The 16,999-nt window shown below is 40.5% G+C and overlaps 1 protein-coding gene across 1 annotated transcript; it reads left to right on the forward strand.

Annotated features, from left to right (window-relative positions):
• Positions 1-77: 77 nt before the first annotated feature.
• LOC129732347 (nuclear receptor subfamily 2 group E member 1) lies at positions 78-15,312 on the forward strand. The gene is made up of 5 exons (XM_055693156.1): positions 78-210; positions 284-484; positions 13,122-13,308; positions 13,403-13,506; positions 14,363-15,312. The coding sequence occupies exons 1-5, from the start codon at positions 78-80 to the stop codon at positions 14,791-14,793; spliced, it is 1,056 nt and encodes a 351-aa protein (XP_055549131.1). The 3' UTR covers positions 14,794-15,312.
• The last annotated feature ends 1,687 nt before the right edge of the window (positions 15,313-16,999 follow it).

The following is a 16,999-nucleotide window of genomic DNA, read 5'->3' on the forward strand; positions in this document are numbered from 1 at the left end:
AGAAATCGTTAGCAGTGTTGAGTGAACCGTGACCGGCCAAAGATTAGAAGCTACGACAACTACAAAAAAAAAAACAAATGTCAACCCCGTTGATCTGCCGAGTTTGCGGTGATCGAAGCTCAGGAAAACATTACGGGTCTGTCTGTTGTGATGGATGTTCCTGCTTCTTCAAGCGCAGTATTCGAAAAAGGGCGCTTTATTCGTGCATTTGTGAGTATTAGTACCCAAGTGAAACATTCTGAAGCAAAAACGTTGGATTAATCAACCGCGTACCACCGAACAGCTGGCCAGGGTGGATGCTCAGTGGATAAAGCCCGCCGGAACTGGTGTCCGTTCTGCAGGCTTCAAAAATGCTTCGTAGTAGGAATGAATGCGACGGCAGTGCAAGATGAACGTGGACCGCGAAAGAACCGAAAACTACAAGCGAGGATGTTGCTGAAAAAACCGGCGGCATGGAACCTAACTACGGGGCTTAGAGCTGCAGGTATTTTTGCTGGAACTGTATATTGTGTATAAATTTCGCACATTTTTTTGCTTTGGAATAAATTACCCATGTTCGTTTGAAGGGAGAACTACCAAACTGTATTTTTAAACCTTTAAAATAAGCGTTTAAACAATGAAGTATGTTACTACTTTATTGAAAAAAGTTTTTGTTAATTTCATTGCACTTCATAGAAACGGATCATTGTGTGATTAAGTCGCCTAGAAGTGATATAAAGATTTTTTTAGGACAGTTTTAGCCAGTGTCTTCAGGAAAGTTGTAGCACATGTTTTTGCTAGTAGCAGGGAGTCGTAGCACCGAATTGTTTCGCAAGGCACGTTTATTCTAAGAAAGCGGGGCAGTCTATGCGGCCTTACAAAAGGTTTGAGGAGAACAATGCCCTGGCTGGGTCTCTACGGACAGACAGAGACTCCAAACGTATTAATAAGCAGCGACTTTCATAGCTTGGTAGACGGAAGCGATCCTTTCCACACCAATGTATTAGTAAAGTGTCCAGACAACCAAGCAGTTCTCTAATACAGAGCGAGATTTTGAGTAGTAAATATCCGTAAATCCTTTAGCGGTCCTGAATATGAATCCCGGAATACTAGAAGCTTTATCGACGGCAATCAAAATACGAGGCTTCAAAGTGAGCTGGGAATCCAAAGTTACTCCCAAGTCTTTATCTTAGTTTACATAATCGATTTCTGTTCCTAGCAAAGCGTATTTGAAATTTATAGTTGGTTTTTTGTTTCGCGAAAATGACATGACGAAGATGGATTAACATCCATATTGTTCCGATGGCACCAATTGGCAAAAATATCTAGCTGACGTTGGAGGAAGTGAGAGTTTTCAGTTGTGTGAACTTAACGATAATGTTTGCGGTCATTCGCATGAGACAGCCGTGGTCCTTCAAAAACTAGGTTCACGTCTTTAAAATAGAGCAGGTAGGTAAGCGGTCTTAAGTTACTTCTTTGAGGTATTCCAAACATAGCGTCAAAATAAAAAGATTGGCAATCGGTTAGACGGCGACCGGTAAGGTACGATTGAAACCACAGTAAAAATTTCCTGTTGTTCTCAAGCTTGTCAGTTTTGCGACGGCTATGCGGTAGTTCAGTTTATCGCAGGTAGCTCTCAAGTCGGGGTAATTGACATCCGTCTGGGCACTTTTGAACATACTGTCAGTGATGTACGAAGTGAGACAAACCTAATTTGTGGCAGTGGAGCGACCTTTTGTAAATCCACGTTGGTCAGCACTTATAAAAGCCATGCAGAGAGCGAGCAAAGGCTCCTTAATGACAAGCTCGAATAGAGCGAGGTTATGCTACGATAATTGCCTAAACTGTATTGGTGTTTCTTTTTGTGTACTGGAAACATGTACGCTAATTTCCAGCAGAACGAAATAATACCGACTGCGACAGATAGCTGGGAAACATGCAGAAGTGTAGATACCAAGTAAACAATATGCGTTTTGAGAAATGTCGATGGAATACCGTCTGATCCCAAGCTTAGGGACTAGCCTTTGTTTGCAACAAGCTCTAGAAATCATCGTCGCGTCTAAATCAGATGTGTTCAAAGATTGGCCAAACAGTGGAGTATTAGAGTAATGAGGGGCAAAAGTACGCACTTGATTGCTTTTGCAACAAAACTATCATAAAACTGGGGTTTGTTTTCAAGCGGTACATTAACCTTTTGTGTTCAAAACGCATTACCAGAGTTTTTCGAATATGGTTCGTACCATAAGAATTTCACTTTAAAAAAAGAAATCTCAAATGCGAACATGAAGCTTTCATGTGGGGCATAAGTACGCAGTTTAGGGAGCAAAAATTCTCACTGTATGAACAGTGTATTTATTACTATCCTTAATGAAGTTAATCATTTTTTGCTAATTTTGCACCGCTTCCTTTTAGTTGCGTTAGAGCGGTACCACGAAAGATTTTTTTTATTCCTGGAAATTCGGTTTTTTGCGAATATGTTCCGAAACTGAGGGATATTATGAATATTTGAACAGAATTTTACAATTATTGGTTCAAAGTTCATAAAATTACTTCCGCAAGCCGTTTTTTATAGTTGTGGGTGTTTTGGTGATATGCCCCAAAAATGGACCTTCCGTAATATATTTCACTGGGGCTTCAAGAGGCCATAGAAATAAAAAAATTAAACAAGGTCAAAGACCATTCAATATGGTTTTTTTCGGAACCGGAATGATGCCTAGAGGCCCGGAAACGTCCCTAACGCCATTTTGGATTCTAAAATGGGAAACCGGAGTTTCCGCACAACTACAAATGGTCGAATCCCACCAAATATGGGTATTTTCGGAGTTAAATTGATGCTAAGATCAAAATCAACTCCATACTCTATTTTTAAATTCAAAATGGTGACTTCCAGTTTGCGGAAAACAGTAGAAATGGTGTCTGGGATCGTTTTTCATTCTCTGGGCATCATTTCAATTATGGAAATACACATATTGGGAGTATTCAAGCATTTTGGGTTGCTTTCTAGAAACCGAAAATCGGACTTTGGAATTCAAAATGGCGTCTGGGCCATTTTTATGTCTGAACATCATCCAGGTGGCAAAAATACTAATATTGGATGGTATTTGGCCTTGTTTTTGTCCATTGTTTCGTTGGCCACTAGAAGCCCCAGGGAAATCTGTTTCGGAAGCATATCTTCAAAATTATTAATATTGTCTGTGGAAGTAATTTTATGAGCTTTGAACCAATAATTGTAAGATTCTTTTTAAAAAAATCGTAAAACCATGAAATTCCTCAGTTTCGGAGCGTAAACCGGATTTCCAGTATTGAGAAAAATACCATTGTAGAAACATGTTATCACCTTTCTTCGTACCCCTAGTTATTCTAGTTCTTATACACATTTTATCTTTACGGTTACAGAAACTTAGTGCGTACTTTTGCCCCGCGGCTTATGCGTACTTTTGCCCCACAATGAGTTTTCCAACTAATTTGATTTTGCTGACAAACATCAAAATATTCTCGGCAAAACAAATTCACCCTATAAACTACAGCTATACAAAAGTTTTTTAGGTTCTGTTGTTTTCGAATAAGTAAATCATAGTTCCCAAAACTAAGAAAATTAGATTATAACAGCTCAACATACAACTTTCCTCATGGTCATATTCACACCATTAAAACGGAATCTAATGTCTAATCTAATGTGTGATTAACTGACATCATAATGCTGGAAATTCATACAATGTTGCCAGTTTATTTTGCTCGTATTTCGAAAAGGCCAAAGTGTATTTTTACCCCGTGCGTACGTACTGACGAGTTTCTCGGAGAAAAGTGGGATGCATGCCGCCCTACCATTGAATATTATAGAGGAGGGTATCCAGAACTTCCAAAACTGCTTGGGTCGAGACTTGAGCTTCCTCTTTAAATCATGTTGATATCGGAAAAAGTATTGTTTTGCTACACTTTTGTATGTGTAATTTGTAATTTTCAGGTGAATTAGGCATGAAATGCTTAACTTAGCTTAGTGATAATTACCCTTTCCGTAGATAGTCAGGGGTACCCAAGAACAAGGATTCAGCTTTCCTAAGCCCATCACTTCCCATAGTGCGCCACCCACACCTTTTACGATCGAACCACTCATACCGAGTTTAGAGCCCAAAAAGACGCAATTGTCGCGAAACGAGTCGAAAGGAGCAGTTCCTAAGCTACAATCGGTAACGTCGGAGCCAGTTGTGACGATTTCAAAGCGCGAATGGGAAAATATGCAGAGGACGTTAGTGGAACTGAGTAGGAGGCTGGATGCAACCAAGGCTATGACTGAAAACAATGTTCGTGCAGAGAACACGAGAGCGGAAACATGTACCACCAGAATGGGGCAAGTTAACAGACGCACCTTGCCTCCCCTGAACCTTGCACAAAAAGGTAAAGAACTCACCCAAGACACGGACACCAGTGAAGAAGAAAGTCTAAACTGGCCACCAAGGCGATCTCAAAGATTTCTATCGAGCAGCGATTCGGATCGATGGGCCGACGAAGGCGAATGCAGCAATCCTGGAGGGTTTAACTTCGATAGAATACCACAACAGTCAAGACATCAAACACACAGTTCCGGACGGCGAGATATGTTCGGTAGAGTGGAAAAATGGAAACTACGATTCACAGGAGAAGCCAGGTGTATGACAGTGGAAAATTTCTTGTACAAGGCCAAGAAACTAGCAGAGCGCGAAGGAATTTCGAAAAATACGCTACTAAGAGATATCCACATGCTGCTTGAAGGAGCGGCTTCCGATTGGTTCTTCACGTACGTTGATGAATTGAATACGTGGGAGGTCTTTGAAACAAATATCACGTACCGTTTTGGAAACCCAAATAAGGACCAAGGAATAAGATCGAAAATACAGGAGCGGAAACAGCAGAGAGGAGAATCATTTATCGCTTTTGTCACGGAGATCGAAAAACTTAATCGGATGCTTTCCCGTCCGCTTTCGCAACGTCGGAAATTCGAAGTGATATGGGACAATATGCGCCAGCATTATAGGTCCAAGATATCAATCGTCGAGGTACAAGACTTGCAGCACCTCACAAGTCTCAACTATCGTATTGATGCGGCCGACACACAACTACAACAGTTTTCGACTGAAACAAACTTTCGCCGTCAAGTAAACCAGCTCGAAGCGGAAGACAGCGACGATAGCAGCGAACAGGTAACATCGATAAACGCGGTATCAAACCGACCGAATCGACCGTACCCAGCACCTAATCAAGGGTCCGGTTCACGCCATCAAAGAGAAAGACCGCGCAATCACGAAACACACGATAATAATCCTAGACCGACTAAATGCTGGAACTGTCAGGAAGATGGGCATGGCTGGCGGCAATGCAGCAAGCCCAGACTGATATTCTGTTATGGTTGTGGAAGCTTGGGGAGGACAATCCGAACATGTGAACGCTGTACCGGTTCGGCTAGAAACATGGCAGGCCAGGAGAGGCAGGGAAACGAGTAAGAGGATGCACGTCCGGGAATGCGAACATCCCAGTTGTCCAAAATGTTCCCAAACTAGTCCAACAGAATTCCGATTACGATCCGCTTTTACAAATTCACCACATTAATGTGCGGGTAAGCAAATGCCCACACATAAAGGTAAAAATTTTCGACTCGCAGTTCGAAGCATTGTTAGACTCTGGCGCAGGCTAAACCGAAGTGTTGCTTGCACGAGTCCGTCAAGAATGGCTTTTAGATGCTTATGACCCTTGCGGTGTTTTCTTCTTCATCGTAATCTGTGGTCACTCCTTTCGGAGGTTCATAGCTTAATATAATAATTTGTAATATAATAATTTGTAATTTGTAATTTTCTCCTTACCTTACCAATCAGACGAGAGCCGTGGTGGCTCGTGCTGTATCAAGAATTTGTCTCCATGTTGCTCGGTTTTGGGCTGTGTTTCGCCTGTTCCCCAGGCGTCTCATCACCCGCAAGCCTCCTTCGATCGAGCCATCGTGCACGCTGCGCCCCTCTAGTTCTGGTGCCGCTAGGGTTGCTGATGAGAAGTGATTTCACAGGGTTGTCGTCCGGCATCCTTACGACGTGACCGGCCCACCGCAACCTACTGACTTTCGCCAGGTGTGCAATGGGATTCTCTCCAAGCAGCGCGTGCAGTTCGTGGTTCATGCGCCGTCGCCATTCTCCGTCGTCCGCCTGTACTCCACCGTAGATAGTCCGCAGCACCTTCCGTTCGAAAACTCCCAGAGCGTTAAGGTCCTCCGCGAGAAGCGTTGTTGTCTCGTACCCCTGGGGGTACTCGAAAGCCTTCAGGGGGTACGCGAAAGAAAAATCAGTAATTGCGGACAAAGCAATCTTTCTCTAAAATACTTCAATTGTTTTTCAGTCTTGCACTAAAAACATAACTGTAGCAATCAAACAAACCATAGTTCAATTTGAAATCTAAACAAGACTACCACAACATGATCTACCACTACTCTCTCCCACTCTGCGAAAACATCCCAAGCCAGGGCGGTACAATCGATATGAACAATATCGCCAAGGGGTACGCGAACAAAAAAAGGTTGAGAACCGCTGCCGTAGAGGACTACCGGTCTTATCAGGGTTTTGTACAGCGTCAACTTCGTGCGTCGTCGCACTCGATTCGATCGAAGTGTCTTCCGAAGTGAAAAGTAGGCACAATTTCCTGCCTGGATGCGTCTCTGAATCTCTTTGCTGGTGTTCTTGTCGGCGGTCACCAGTGACCCCAAATACACGAACTCATCGACCACCTCAAGCTCATCACCGTCTACAGAGACTTGAGTTGGGAGGCTGATGTTGTTCTCCTTGGAGCCTCTCGCTCGCATGTATTTTGTTTTCGACGCATTTAGCCGCAGTCCCATCCGTCCAGCTTCGGCTTTCAGTCGGGCATAAGTTTCCTCCGCCGTCGCAAAGTTACGTGATATGATGTCGAAGTCATTCGCGAAGCCCAGGAGCTGAACAGACCTTGTGAAAATTGTGCCCCTCGTGTCGATGCCCGCCCTCCGGATCACACCCTCCAGGGCGATGTTAAACAACAAACAGGAAAGTCCATCCTTCTGCGCGATTCAAAGGGACTCCAGAGTATCCCTGAAACACGCACGAAGCACATAACTTGCGCCATGGTGGCTCTCATCAATCGAGTCAGTTTATCCGGTAATCCGTTGTCGTGCATGATCTGCCATAGCTGTTCTCGATCGACTGTATCATAGGCCGCCGTGATGTCAATGAAGATGTGATGTGTGGGCACGTTGTACTCGCGACATTTCTGTAAGATCTGTCGGATTGAGATCTGGTCCGTGGTGGCACGGGCTCCCATGAAACCCGCTTGGTACTGACCCGCGAACCTCCTGGTTAGAGGTGATAGACGACGGAACAGGATCTGTGAGAGTATTTAGTAGGCGACATTGATAGGCGAGATACCGCGGTAGTTGCGGCACTCCAGCTTGTCGCCCTTCTTGTAGATGAAACAGACGACTCCCTCCATCCACTCGTGTGGCACTTTCTCCTCCTCCCAAATTCTGGAAATGACCCAGTGCAGCGCTCTAGCCAGCGGCTCTCTTCCATGTTTCGAGAGCTCGCTCGGCAGTCCGTCTTTGCCTGCGGCTTTGTTGTTTTTCAGCTTCCCGATCTCACAAAGAGCTTGGTACTCGGTCATCCACTGCTGGTGCTCCTAGGTCAGTTCCTGTTCCGCTTCTGTTTACTGTTTCGCCATTCAGGTGTCCATCGAAGTACTCCTCCCACCTGTCGACCACCTCGCTGGCATCCGTGAGAAGGTTCCCATCCGCATCGTTGCACATGTCGGCTTGCGGCACATAGTCTCTGCGAGACTGGTTTACCTTCTCATAGAACTTCCGCGCTTCCGCTGCTTAATGTTGAGCCGCGGGGTTCGGCGGTGTCGCACGTGGTATACGGTCGACAGTTTTGAGCGCAATGATACCACAACAAGGTAGTGGTCCGAATATCCGCACCGCGATAGTTACGTACGTTTGTAATGTCTGAGAAGAACCGTCGTGGATGATAACATGGTCAATTTAATTTGCTGTACGTTGGTCAGGTGATCTCCAGGTGGTTTTGTTGATACCCTTACAGGGAAAGAAGGTACTTCGGACTGCCAGTCCTCGGGAAGCTGCGAAGTTGACGCATCGCTGGCCGTTGTCGTTCGTCACGGTGTGCAGGCTATGCGGGTCGATCACCGGCTTGTACATTTCTTCCCTACCGATATGCGCGTTCATGTCCCCGATGACGATCTTGATGTCTCTACGCGAGCAGCTATCGTTGAGTTTCTCCAGCTGTGCGTAGTTCTCTAAAATTAGATTTCAGTTGACCTCTGAGAAAAACTTGCCGATACTGTGATGGTCGGCTTTGAAAAAATCGTAAAATACGGTAGCGGATGTAACGTCGAGATCATGTTTCAATGGGCGTTTTTTTTTCTCTATGTGGACTCATCCCTGCGACCAGAGACATTTGATCTATTGTGATAATCTGGCGTTTATGGTAACTAATAAAGATGGGGAAGCAGAACCCTCGTACCAAAATGGAGACTTCTCGACTGCCAAAAAGACAGGATCGAAGGGAAATCGAAATCTGTAGGCCACAAACAAATACGTTGAAAATAGTGGCAAGCAATTTAAAGCGGAACCCAACCGAGGCAAGCAATTTAAAGCGGAACCCATGTCCAAGATGTCGCAAGCACGCTGGAAGAGTCGTCTACAACTGTGCATCGAGCTAAAAAACGATCTGGACTGTCGACTTACAAAATGGTGGTGACTCCAAGTCGGACGATGAACAAAACAAATCGGCCAGACAACGAATGTGAAAGCTGGACGTGAAGATTCTGACGAAGTTTGATTGCGTGGTACAGAATGGTGAACAGCTTCATGGACAGGAATGTTATACGGAAACTGCGTGAGGAAATGTGGCAGAGATTTTTAAACACATTAAGCTGTCGAAGTTCGCAAAGAAATATCTTGTGTGACAGGTCAGCTGTTCAAGTGATTTGAAGGACAACATTTTCATCACGAAAGGCTCAACCAGGAAACTTATGCACAGGAGTGCCTGAAACACGTCTGCTGCCTTTCCTGTTCCGTTCTGTTTCGACATCTTGCCATTACGGAAGAAAGGCTATGGAGTAGTTTGCAGCGGTGGTTGCCAAACGACATGAACCCTTCCACACACACAATAACTCCGTCCTATAGAAAAAGAAGGAGTCAAGAGAAAAAGGTCACGAAAAAGGAAGCTTGAGAAACATGATTCAATTTTAAAAAAAATGACGGATTTACACACATTTTTGTTTGACCAATTTTACACCGTAACACACTTTAGATTTTTTTTGTGCACAACAACACCCTTTAGATTATTAATTGGAAAGAATAGTATATAACAAAAACAATATGCATAGTTTAACATTTTAACTTCAGATTTTTAACATCACTCTCGGAACTCACAGAATGCTGTTTACCTAACTGTCAGAACGTACTCCTTCTGTGGCAAACAATAGTGATTTCTGGGTTCCTTTGGTTGTTTGTAAAGGAACACAAATTTCTGCATAATGCGAGAACTAATCAAACAAATGAAACCAAATTTGGTATGTGGAAGTGGTATGTGGATTTTGAGGGCAAGAAATGTTTCTATGATGACACCCCTCCTTATTTTGGAAAGGGGAGGAGAGGGCTTAAAGGTAGCCGAAAGTAACCAAATACCACCCAATATGGATATTTCCGTAATCATGTATGCATCATCATGAAGCCAAATATCGACCTCAGATATCATTTAGATTTCTAAGATGGCGATTTTCGATGTCTGGAAAATAGCCGAAAACGACCAACTACCATCAAATATGGGTATATCCGGAAGCAGAATTACACCCAAAGGCCAGAAATCAACCTCACATGTCATTTTGAAATTAAAGATGACGACTTCCGGTATCTGAAAAACATCCGATAGTAACCAAATAACACCCTTATGAGTATTTTCGTATATGTCGTGATGCACAAACACCAAGAATCCACCTCAGACACCATTTTTAATTCTAGGTTGATGACTTCCGGTGGAAACAGCCAAAAATGACTGAATATCAGTCAATATGGGTATTGCCGGTATCAGATTGCTGCTCATAGACCAGAAATTGACTCCACATGCCATTTTCTTCAAGTGACAACATCCTGTTTCTGGAAATCAGCTGAAAATGACCGAATAGCATCCAATATGGATATTTTTAATTTTTAAAACCAATATGTATATTTTTAAATCTAGATGATGTACAATAGCTAAAAGGCAAGGATATTCGCATCCCGATAAAACCAATCATTTCAAACGATTTGTTTTTGAGTTTGAACGTATCCAGTGTACGATTCGTTATGCATTTGCAGACTAAAAAAAATCGCAAGGTCAATCTTCAAATGTATTTGAAATCACTTCAAAATGTTTAAGATCGCTTAAATTAAGAAAAAATAGGCGGGACAAAGTTCGGCAAACTTCCAGTTAGGTGGTCGCCAGTTAGGTGGTCGCGTGTCGTGCGTTGAACTGTTCGATGCTCGATTTCGAAGAGATCTAAATGGCAAGGTAAACTCATTGCTCACCCAATTGTATGAATGTATTCTGAAGCATTTTTTCTTAGCTATTGGAGAGCTCGTGTCAAGTTTACAATTGATAAATGCGAACTTGCTCAAAAATATGTTTTTCTGATAAAATTCAACATGGCAATAAGATCCAAGATGGCGGCCTAATTTTCTACTTCAAACAAAAGCCTTTTCATTCCTCTTTAAACCGAGGTGGTGTTTGTAGAGGGTTCAATATCAAATTCAAGATACATTGATCAATAAAAATATCAAAAATTGCTCAAAATACAACTTTGTTAAAAACCGTTTGACCTCTTGGTGCCCGAGGAAATGTTCACGCAAATAATGATTTTCAATTTTCTACATATTTTATATCTTCAACAAAGTTATTAGTTTTACAACAATATATTTTTTGCTAACAATTTCAACTCGCTATGGATCAAATTAAAAATATATGCAACCATTATCTGTTTCTCGAAAATTAATTGAACTTTAAATTACTCATTAGTGTCTGCACACACAGATAACTATTTGATATTCTGAAAGTTCGTCTATTCTACTTTCAAAAGAATATAGAATTATTTTTTTAATAATTTTTTTTTTGATCGTTTTAATGAAGTAAAATCTTTAGCATGATAATTCGTACTGTTTTAAATAAGTAATTTTTGAAGAGAACGCTTTAAAATCTTCAGAAAAAATATGAAATCACACAATTTTGTAGAAGAATTTTTAAATGTAAAAAATCGTGGGAATGTGTTATAATGAAAAATATGCATGTTTGATCGAAATTTAACACATGACGTAGCCTAAAGTGAGAAGACAACAATATTTTTTAAAATGTGAGTTTTTGGTTGAAGTTTAACAAATGATGTTATCTGAAATGAGACAAAATTATTTTTACTTTTGTTGTCTCATTTATTATTTGCGTCTAACAGTATCACGTTAAACTATTAGGATGGGAACAATTGAGTCACCTCTATTTGTATTGTTATTATTCAGAAATAAATTAACCTATTCCTCAAATGGTACAAACACGTATTTCGACTACTATCTATAGTCTTCCTCTGTGCTTTTCGGTCAATTCACTCAGAATAAAAATTCGGTCGAATTCAAATTACTCGGTCTACCTTTGGTTACTCAAAGAAAGTTTTACTTTAAGGTGAAACTGGACGGTGGGTTATTCCATATACTTTTGTGGTTAGGTTTCTAAGTTTTCACCTGATGAATGGCGCTCTTGCTACTTGCTACTCTATGCATGCGTCAGCGGTGCAAACAATTAAAGATTAAAGTTTCACACACGTAACTTTAATAATTTTTAAGAAAATAACCTTACAAAATTCACGCTTAATTCAAGCAAGGAGTTTCACATTAAACAGTATTCGTAATGTTAGTAAAGCATGTGTATCTTTCTGATTTTTATTACCTTTTTCTCTGGAATACGAACTTAAATCTCTTACTTCTGGCTGCTTTGGCTGTTCTTATTCTTCATGATCAAGTTTCTTACAGTTTCACTAGTTTTAGGCGCTCCAATGATTATAGTATCGATAAAATAAATAGATATAGAATAGATAATAGAGATGAAATACTCATATAAACATAAGTAAACAATCTCTGTTAGTGTTAGTATTTTTTTTTTTTTCAGAATATAAAATTGGTTTAGCAAACTTTAACAATGATTGATTCAAGTTCGCAATCGAGGGACACTATTTCAATCACCCCGAACCTATTTTAAGCAGTTCAGTTTTTTAAAGACGCATAATGGCTACAATTTTGGTTGATTTTTCCGAGTGATGTTCATTCAAAGATTTTTTCGTGTTGAACGGTATTTTATATATTCCGAAGACAGCTAATTAACCGAAGTTTTCGTTTTCCTAGTTGGAATTATCGATATCCATGGCATTTCAAGTTTTTCATTGTAAGCTCCCTATGAATTGACGGACTTACGATTTGTGTGTTTGGTATTATTCCGATATTTGTTTTCAATGTCAATCCTAAGACATTGCTGATCATTACGGCACCAGTAATTCAAGTTAAAAACAAGGTTATTTTGTTGCCAACACTCGGTTCATAAATCTTTGCGTGTTAAAAAATTGTCAAAATTTTCGACAGCATCTCATATTCACCTTATACTCATGTTATAAATTTTGCAATGCTGTGCCTGTATCGCCGCATTTCATGACGTTGTCTTGAACATACAATTTAATTAACTCCCAACTCTTCTCGAAACCTTTTTTTTTCTTTTCTTCTCTGGTCTCCGGGTGGTGTTTGAGCCTTTAAAAAATCGCGCGCCTCTATGATGAAAAAAAGAGTTCTTCCAATCGAAGATTAGAGTAAAGTTCATTATATATTCACAAAGTATCGATTCTTTAAGAGAATCTATGTAAACACGTAAACAGTCGTGGTTTTTTTTTTTTTTCATTTTCACAGAACATAAATTTTAAGTGGCATGAATGTTTCACTTCAGTTCGCTCTATTTCCAAAGTCAACACCAAAAATGCAATTATTAGCATTTCGTTTTGTTTTTTTTTTTTTCTGGTGCTTCAAAAACTGTCCATTTGCATTTGCTTTGCATTCTCCCATACAATCCGTACAGATTCAAATCTCCCTTCGCAAATCCTTGCCCAGGTGCTAATGGCCTGCATTCGCCAGGCTCGGGTGAACGAAAGCTTCGCTCGGTTTAGCCGTGAGCAGCAGAACCAAATCCTTCGTCACGTCTGGTTCGAGTGCTTCATTCTGCGGGTCGCCAACTGGTCCATCGACATTTCCTCCATCGTGGAAAGGTGGGTATATTTTCCGGAATCCCCAGCAGATGCCGCTGCGTTTCGGTTGCAATGTCATCTAATGGATGGGAGTGTATTTACTTTTCGTTCGCAGGTGCGCCGATGAATCACTTCGAGAGATCGTCCAACGAACGAAAGCTCTACAGGTGGATTTAATCGAAATTTCGCTACTCGAGACGATGATACTCTGTCGGAAAGGTAAGCTGAGCGTAACGCAGGTGGAGGAAAAAATTTCCCATTTCCCTGCCATTCTACCCGGTTATCTTCAGAGGCTCACATCTTGCCACTGATATAACTTATTTGTCGGTAATTCATTTTTTGTGTCTCTTCTTCTGGAGGGGACTTAAATGTGAGATCCCTGGGAATAATAAAGTAGAATTTGGTGTAGATTAAATGCTTCATAGAAGCTGAAAGTCGCTAGTAACAAACCGGGTTTTGCAAAGCGTACAGATTTTTTAATCCACAGCGCAACATTTTCGAGTAAATTGTTTCAATCTTTCTATTGAATTTCACTGGGACCATTTCTGAAGAACAACGACATTGAGAAGCGGACAGAGGGTGGATGGTAAACAACATTGCTAACATGGTCGACTTCTTGTTAACGTGGTTTTGTTACAATATTAGCAAAGCTTGAGAAACGCTTGAGGATTATGCGATTTGTTATCGACTAGCTAACATAAAACAATTCATGTAGCGATGCTAAATACTGTAAATCAGTAAAATTGAGTAGCCTATTGAAAGTTGGAAAACTATGAAATTTTATGAACTCTTATGATATGAAAAATCCACGTTATTATTATTTAGATTATTAAACAAAAACGATCGATCCACCAGAAAAAAGCACTAAGTCCAAAACGTGATCAAATCTGGTTCTATCAGAAAGAAAGTGAAGGTAAAATTTAATATCAGATAAGTTATCCCAAGCATTCGAACTAATAGAACAGAACGTAGGTTTAAATTCAATAATCGCATTTCTTTCACGCCTCCATCCATTTTCTATCACCACTAGCATTTATCTGTATAATCCCCGAGTTGAAAGTCTTTCCTCCCACAGAGTTTGCACTGGGTGCGAAGGAAACTCAACAACTGGAGAGCACATCCGAAACGGCACTGATCGCCCTGGGCCATTACAGCATGCAACAGATGAATGTTGCGGTTCCGCCCGTGCCGCCTACCCTGCTGTTTGGTTTCCCAGGTCTCTATCCCTCAGGCCACCGAGAACCACTTACATCGGCACCGTCCAGTAACGGCAGCAACAACAACAACAACAACGGCAAAAATAATAATAACAGCAACGGTTCTGGTAATGGGGATGCCGTCGGTGCGTTTGTGTCATCGTTTCTGCCCTTTTCCTGTTACCGGTTCGGGAAACTACTGCTGAGTTTACGGGGCTTATCGATGCAGTGCTACGGAGCATCGGTACGTGCCATGTTCCGGGAGATGGCCGGGGATGGTCTAATGGAGAACTTTGTAACCAAATTATAGAGTACGAAAGGTTAATGGATATGACGGTGGAGTAAACTCCTTCCGGGCGGTCAGGAACGCAATAAACGGACTGTCAACCGTAGATGGCTTGGTGTGGAGGCTGTTGATAACGTGAAGGTTGAAACCATACCAGTAAATAAAACCGGTCCGGTTCTCCGGACCACAGTTTCGAGACAGAAAATAACAATATAATATTGCCTGCACAGGACAAACATCGCAAAAGTAAAGTGATTACTTGTAAGGTTGTTGCAAATCGATTCTGCATATTGGTGCGTAATTATGTTGCCACTACAGATGACCCCCGCAGTGAGGGCTAGTCGATTTCGACGTAACAAAAACTTTATGAACCAAACTTAGACTGCTTATGTTGGATCAAAAAATAAAAAAATAAGTTAAGATTTGTTACAGTAACCGAAAGAAGATAAAGTAGAAGATAAAGCTTGACCGGATATTTATTTTGAGAAATTAATACAGAACGAAACCATCATAAGAATCAGAAATACAACCACCATGCGAGAAGAGGCACGAAAAAGTGAAACTACAACGTGACAACACTTGGCCACACTTTGCTGAGTTAAAAACTACGTAGTAATGCTTGAATAGAAAGAAATCACAAATTTTCTCGGTAATTGATCGACACAGTGCCTTACTTATTTATTTAAGGATAAAATGCAAATTAACCATAAAAAAACAACTGTGTTCGAAGTGTTTAATTTTAAAAAAATTCATAACTTTTGAACCAGTTGATCGATTTTCGATCTTTTTGGGTAAAATTAAAGGTAATTCTAGTAACTTCTAGTTATAAGTAAAAATACCAAAAAATATATCTGGGTGCTTTTATATGCATAATGTATAAAATTATTGAAATTGAATTTACTCAAATTTAAAAAATAACATATTTCTAAAAGTTCCTCCATTTATAGAGTCAAGTATGCCCTTCAAAATGAGACCAAGAGATATTTTTTATGTTTGCCCCAAAATGAATGACATACAAATGAAAAACGCATATTTTTTGATGAAAAATATTAATAACTTTGAGTAAAATTGAGATATTTACGATGTCAGCATTGCAAATTGTTTCTCTTAGAAAGCTCTAAATGTCGTTCAAAGACAATTTTGAGATGAAACTTGAAATAAAAAAGTTAGAGCGTAAAATATGTTTTTTCAATATAAATCGGTTGTTTTCAGAGATAGAGAAAAACTTTTTTTACAAAGTTACTTAAAATTAATGGAGCTATAACATTGTAGAACAAATTTTTCTTCTATCTACAAAGATAAAAAAGTTAGATACTTGATTGCATCGAAAATGTTGGTCTCCCTGATTTTTGATAATTTTTCAATGAGCGTTTTATCATATGTAACAACTTTGTAGAAGAAAGTTTTTCTCTATAATGTTGCTATAGAGCTCTAGACCCAAATTTCCCCCTAAATTTGGTTTCTGGACCATCGTGCACTGGCCCTCTTTTAAAGTATTGCAGAATACTCAGATGACCGAAAAGATCACCCGGAAGACATCTTTACCACGTTGAAGCCGCAGAACACTCCTTTATGCTTCTAATTGCATAAATTCATGCTAAAGCAGCAAGTGAAGGATTACATCCAAAGCCTTCGATGGGGTGCTGTGCCTTGCATCAGTTGTAGCAGATGTTTTAGGCCACCACACCGAGGGAGCGTATGTTATTTTCGGAAGTATGGTGGATGTGTAGATCTATTCAAGCATTTTTGGCTTTAGGCCCCATTTTCTTCCAACCGTTTTAGAACACAACCAGAACGTTACTTACAGCTTTGCTTAGCCCTCTCTTTACCACGGTTCAGTATATTGTTAAGTAATACATGTTGTTGCATTTCGAGTAGCATTGGTAAATATTTCGAAAAACTTTTTGCATCAAAACCTGTGGTCCTCTAGACCAACCGTGGAAGAGAGAAGGTTAATGCGCCATTTAAATGCGCGTTCCTGTTGGACTTCGTATCAAGAATTAATCCAAAAAATTTAGGTCTTTTACTGAACGGGATAACAATTTTGTCAAGCTTAAGAGGCATTAGGTTAAGTTTTCTCCTTTTAGTAAATGTACTACTAAATTATTTGCTGGGTTGATGTGTTGATGTTAAGAAATTCTTTTTTACATCATAACTGGGTAACGTTTGAAGCAAGTAGCATTCGAAACAACTTAGTCAAAATCTTCTTCTTCCCCAAGAAACAATTTTG

This window comes from Wyeomyia smithii, chromosome 3 (genome assembly GCF_029784165.1).
Source record: "Wyeomyia smithii strain HCP4-BCI-WySm-NY-G18 chromosome 3, ASM2978416v1, whole genome shotgun sequence".
Lineage (NCBI taxonomy): Eukaryota > Metazoa > Arthropoda > Insecta > Diptera > Culicidae > Wyeomyia > Wyeomyia smithii.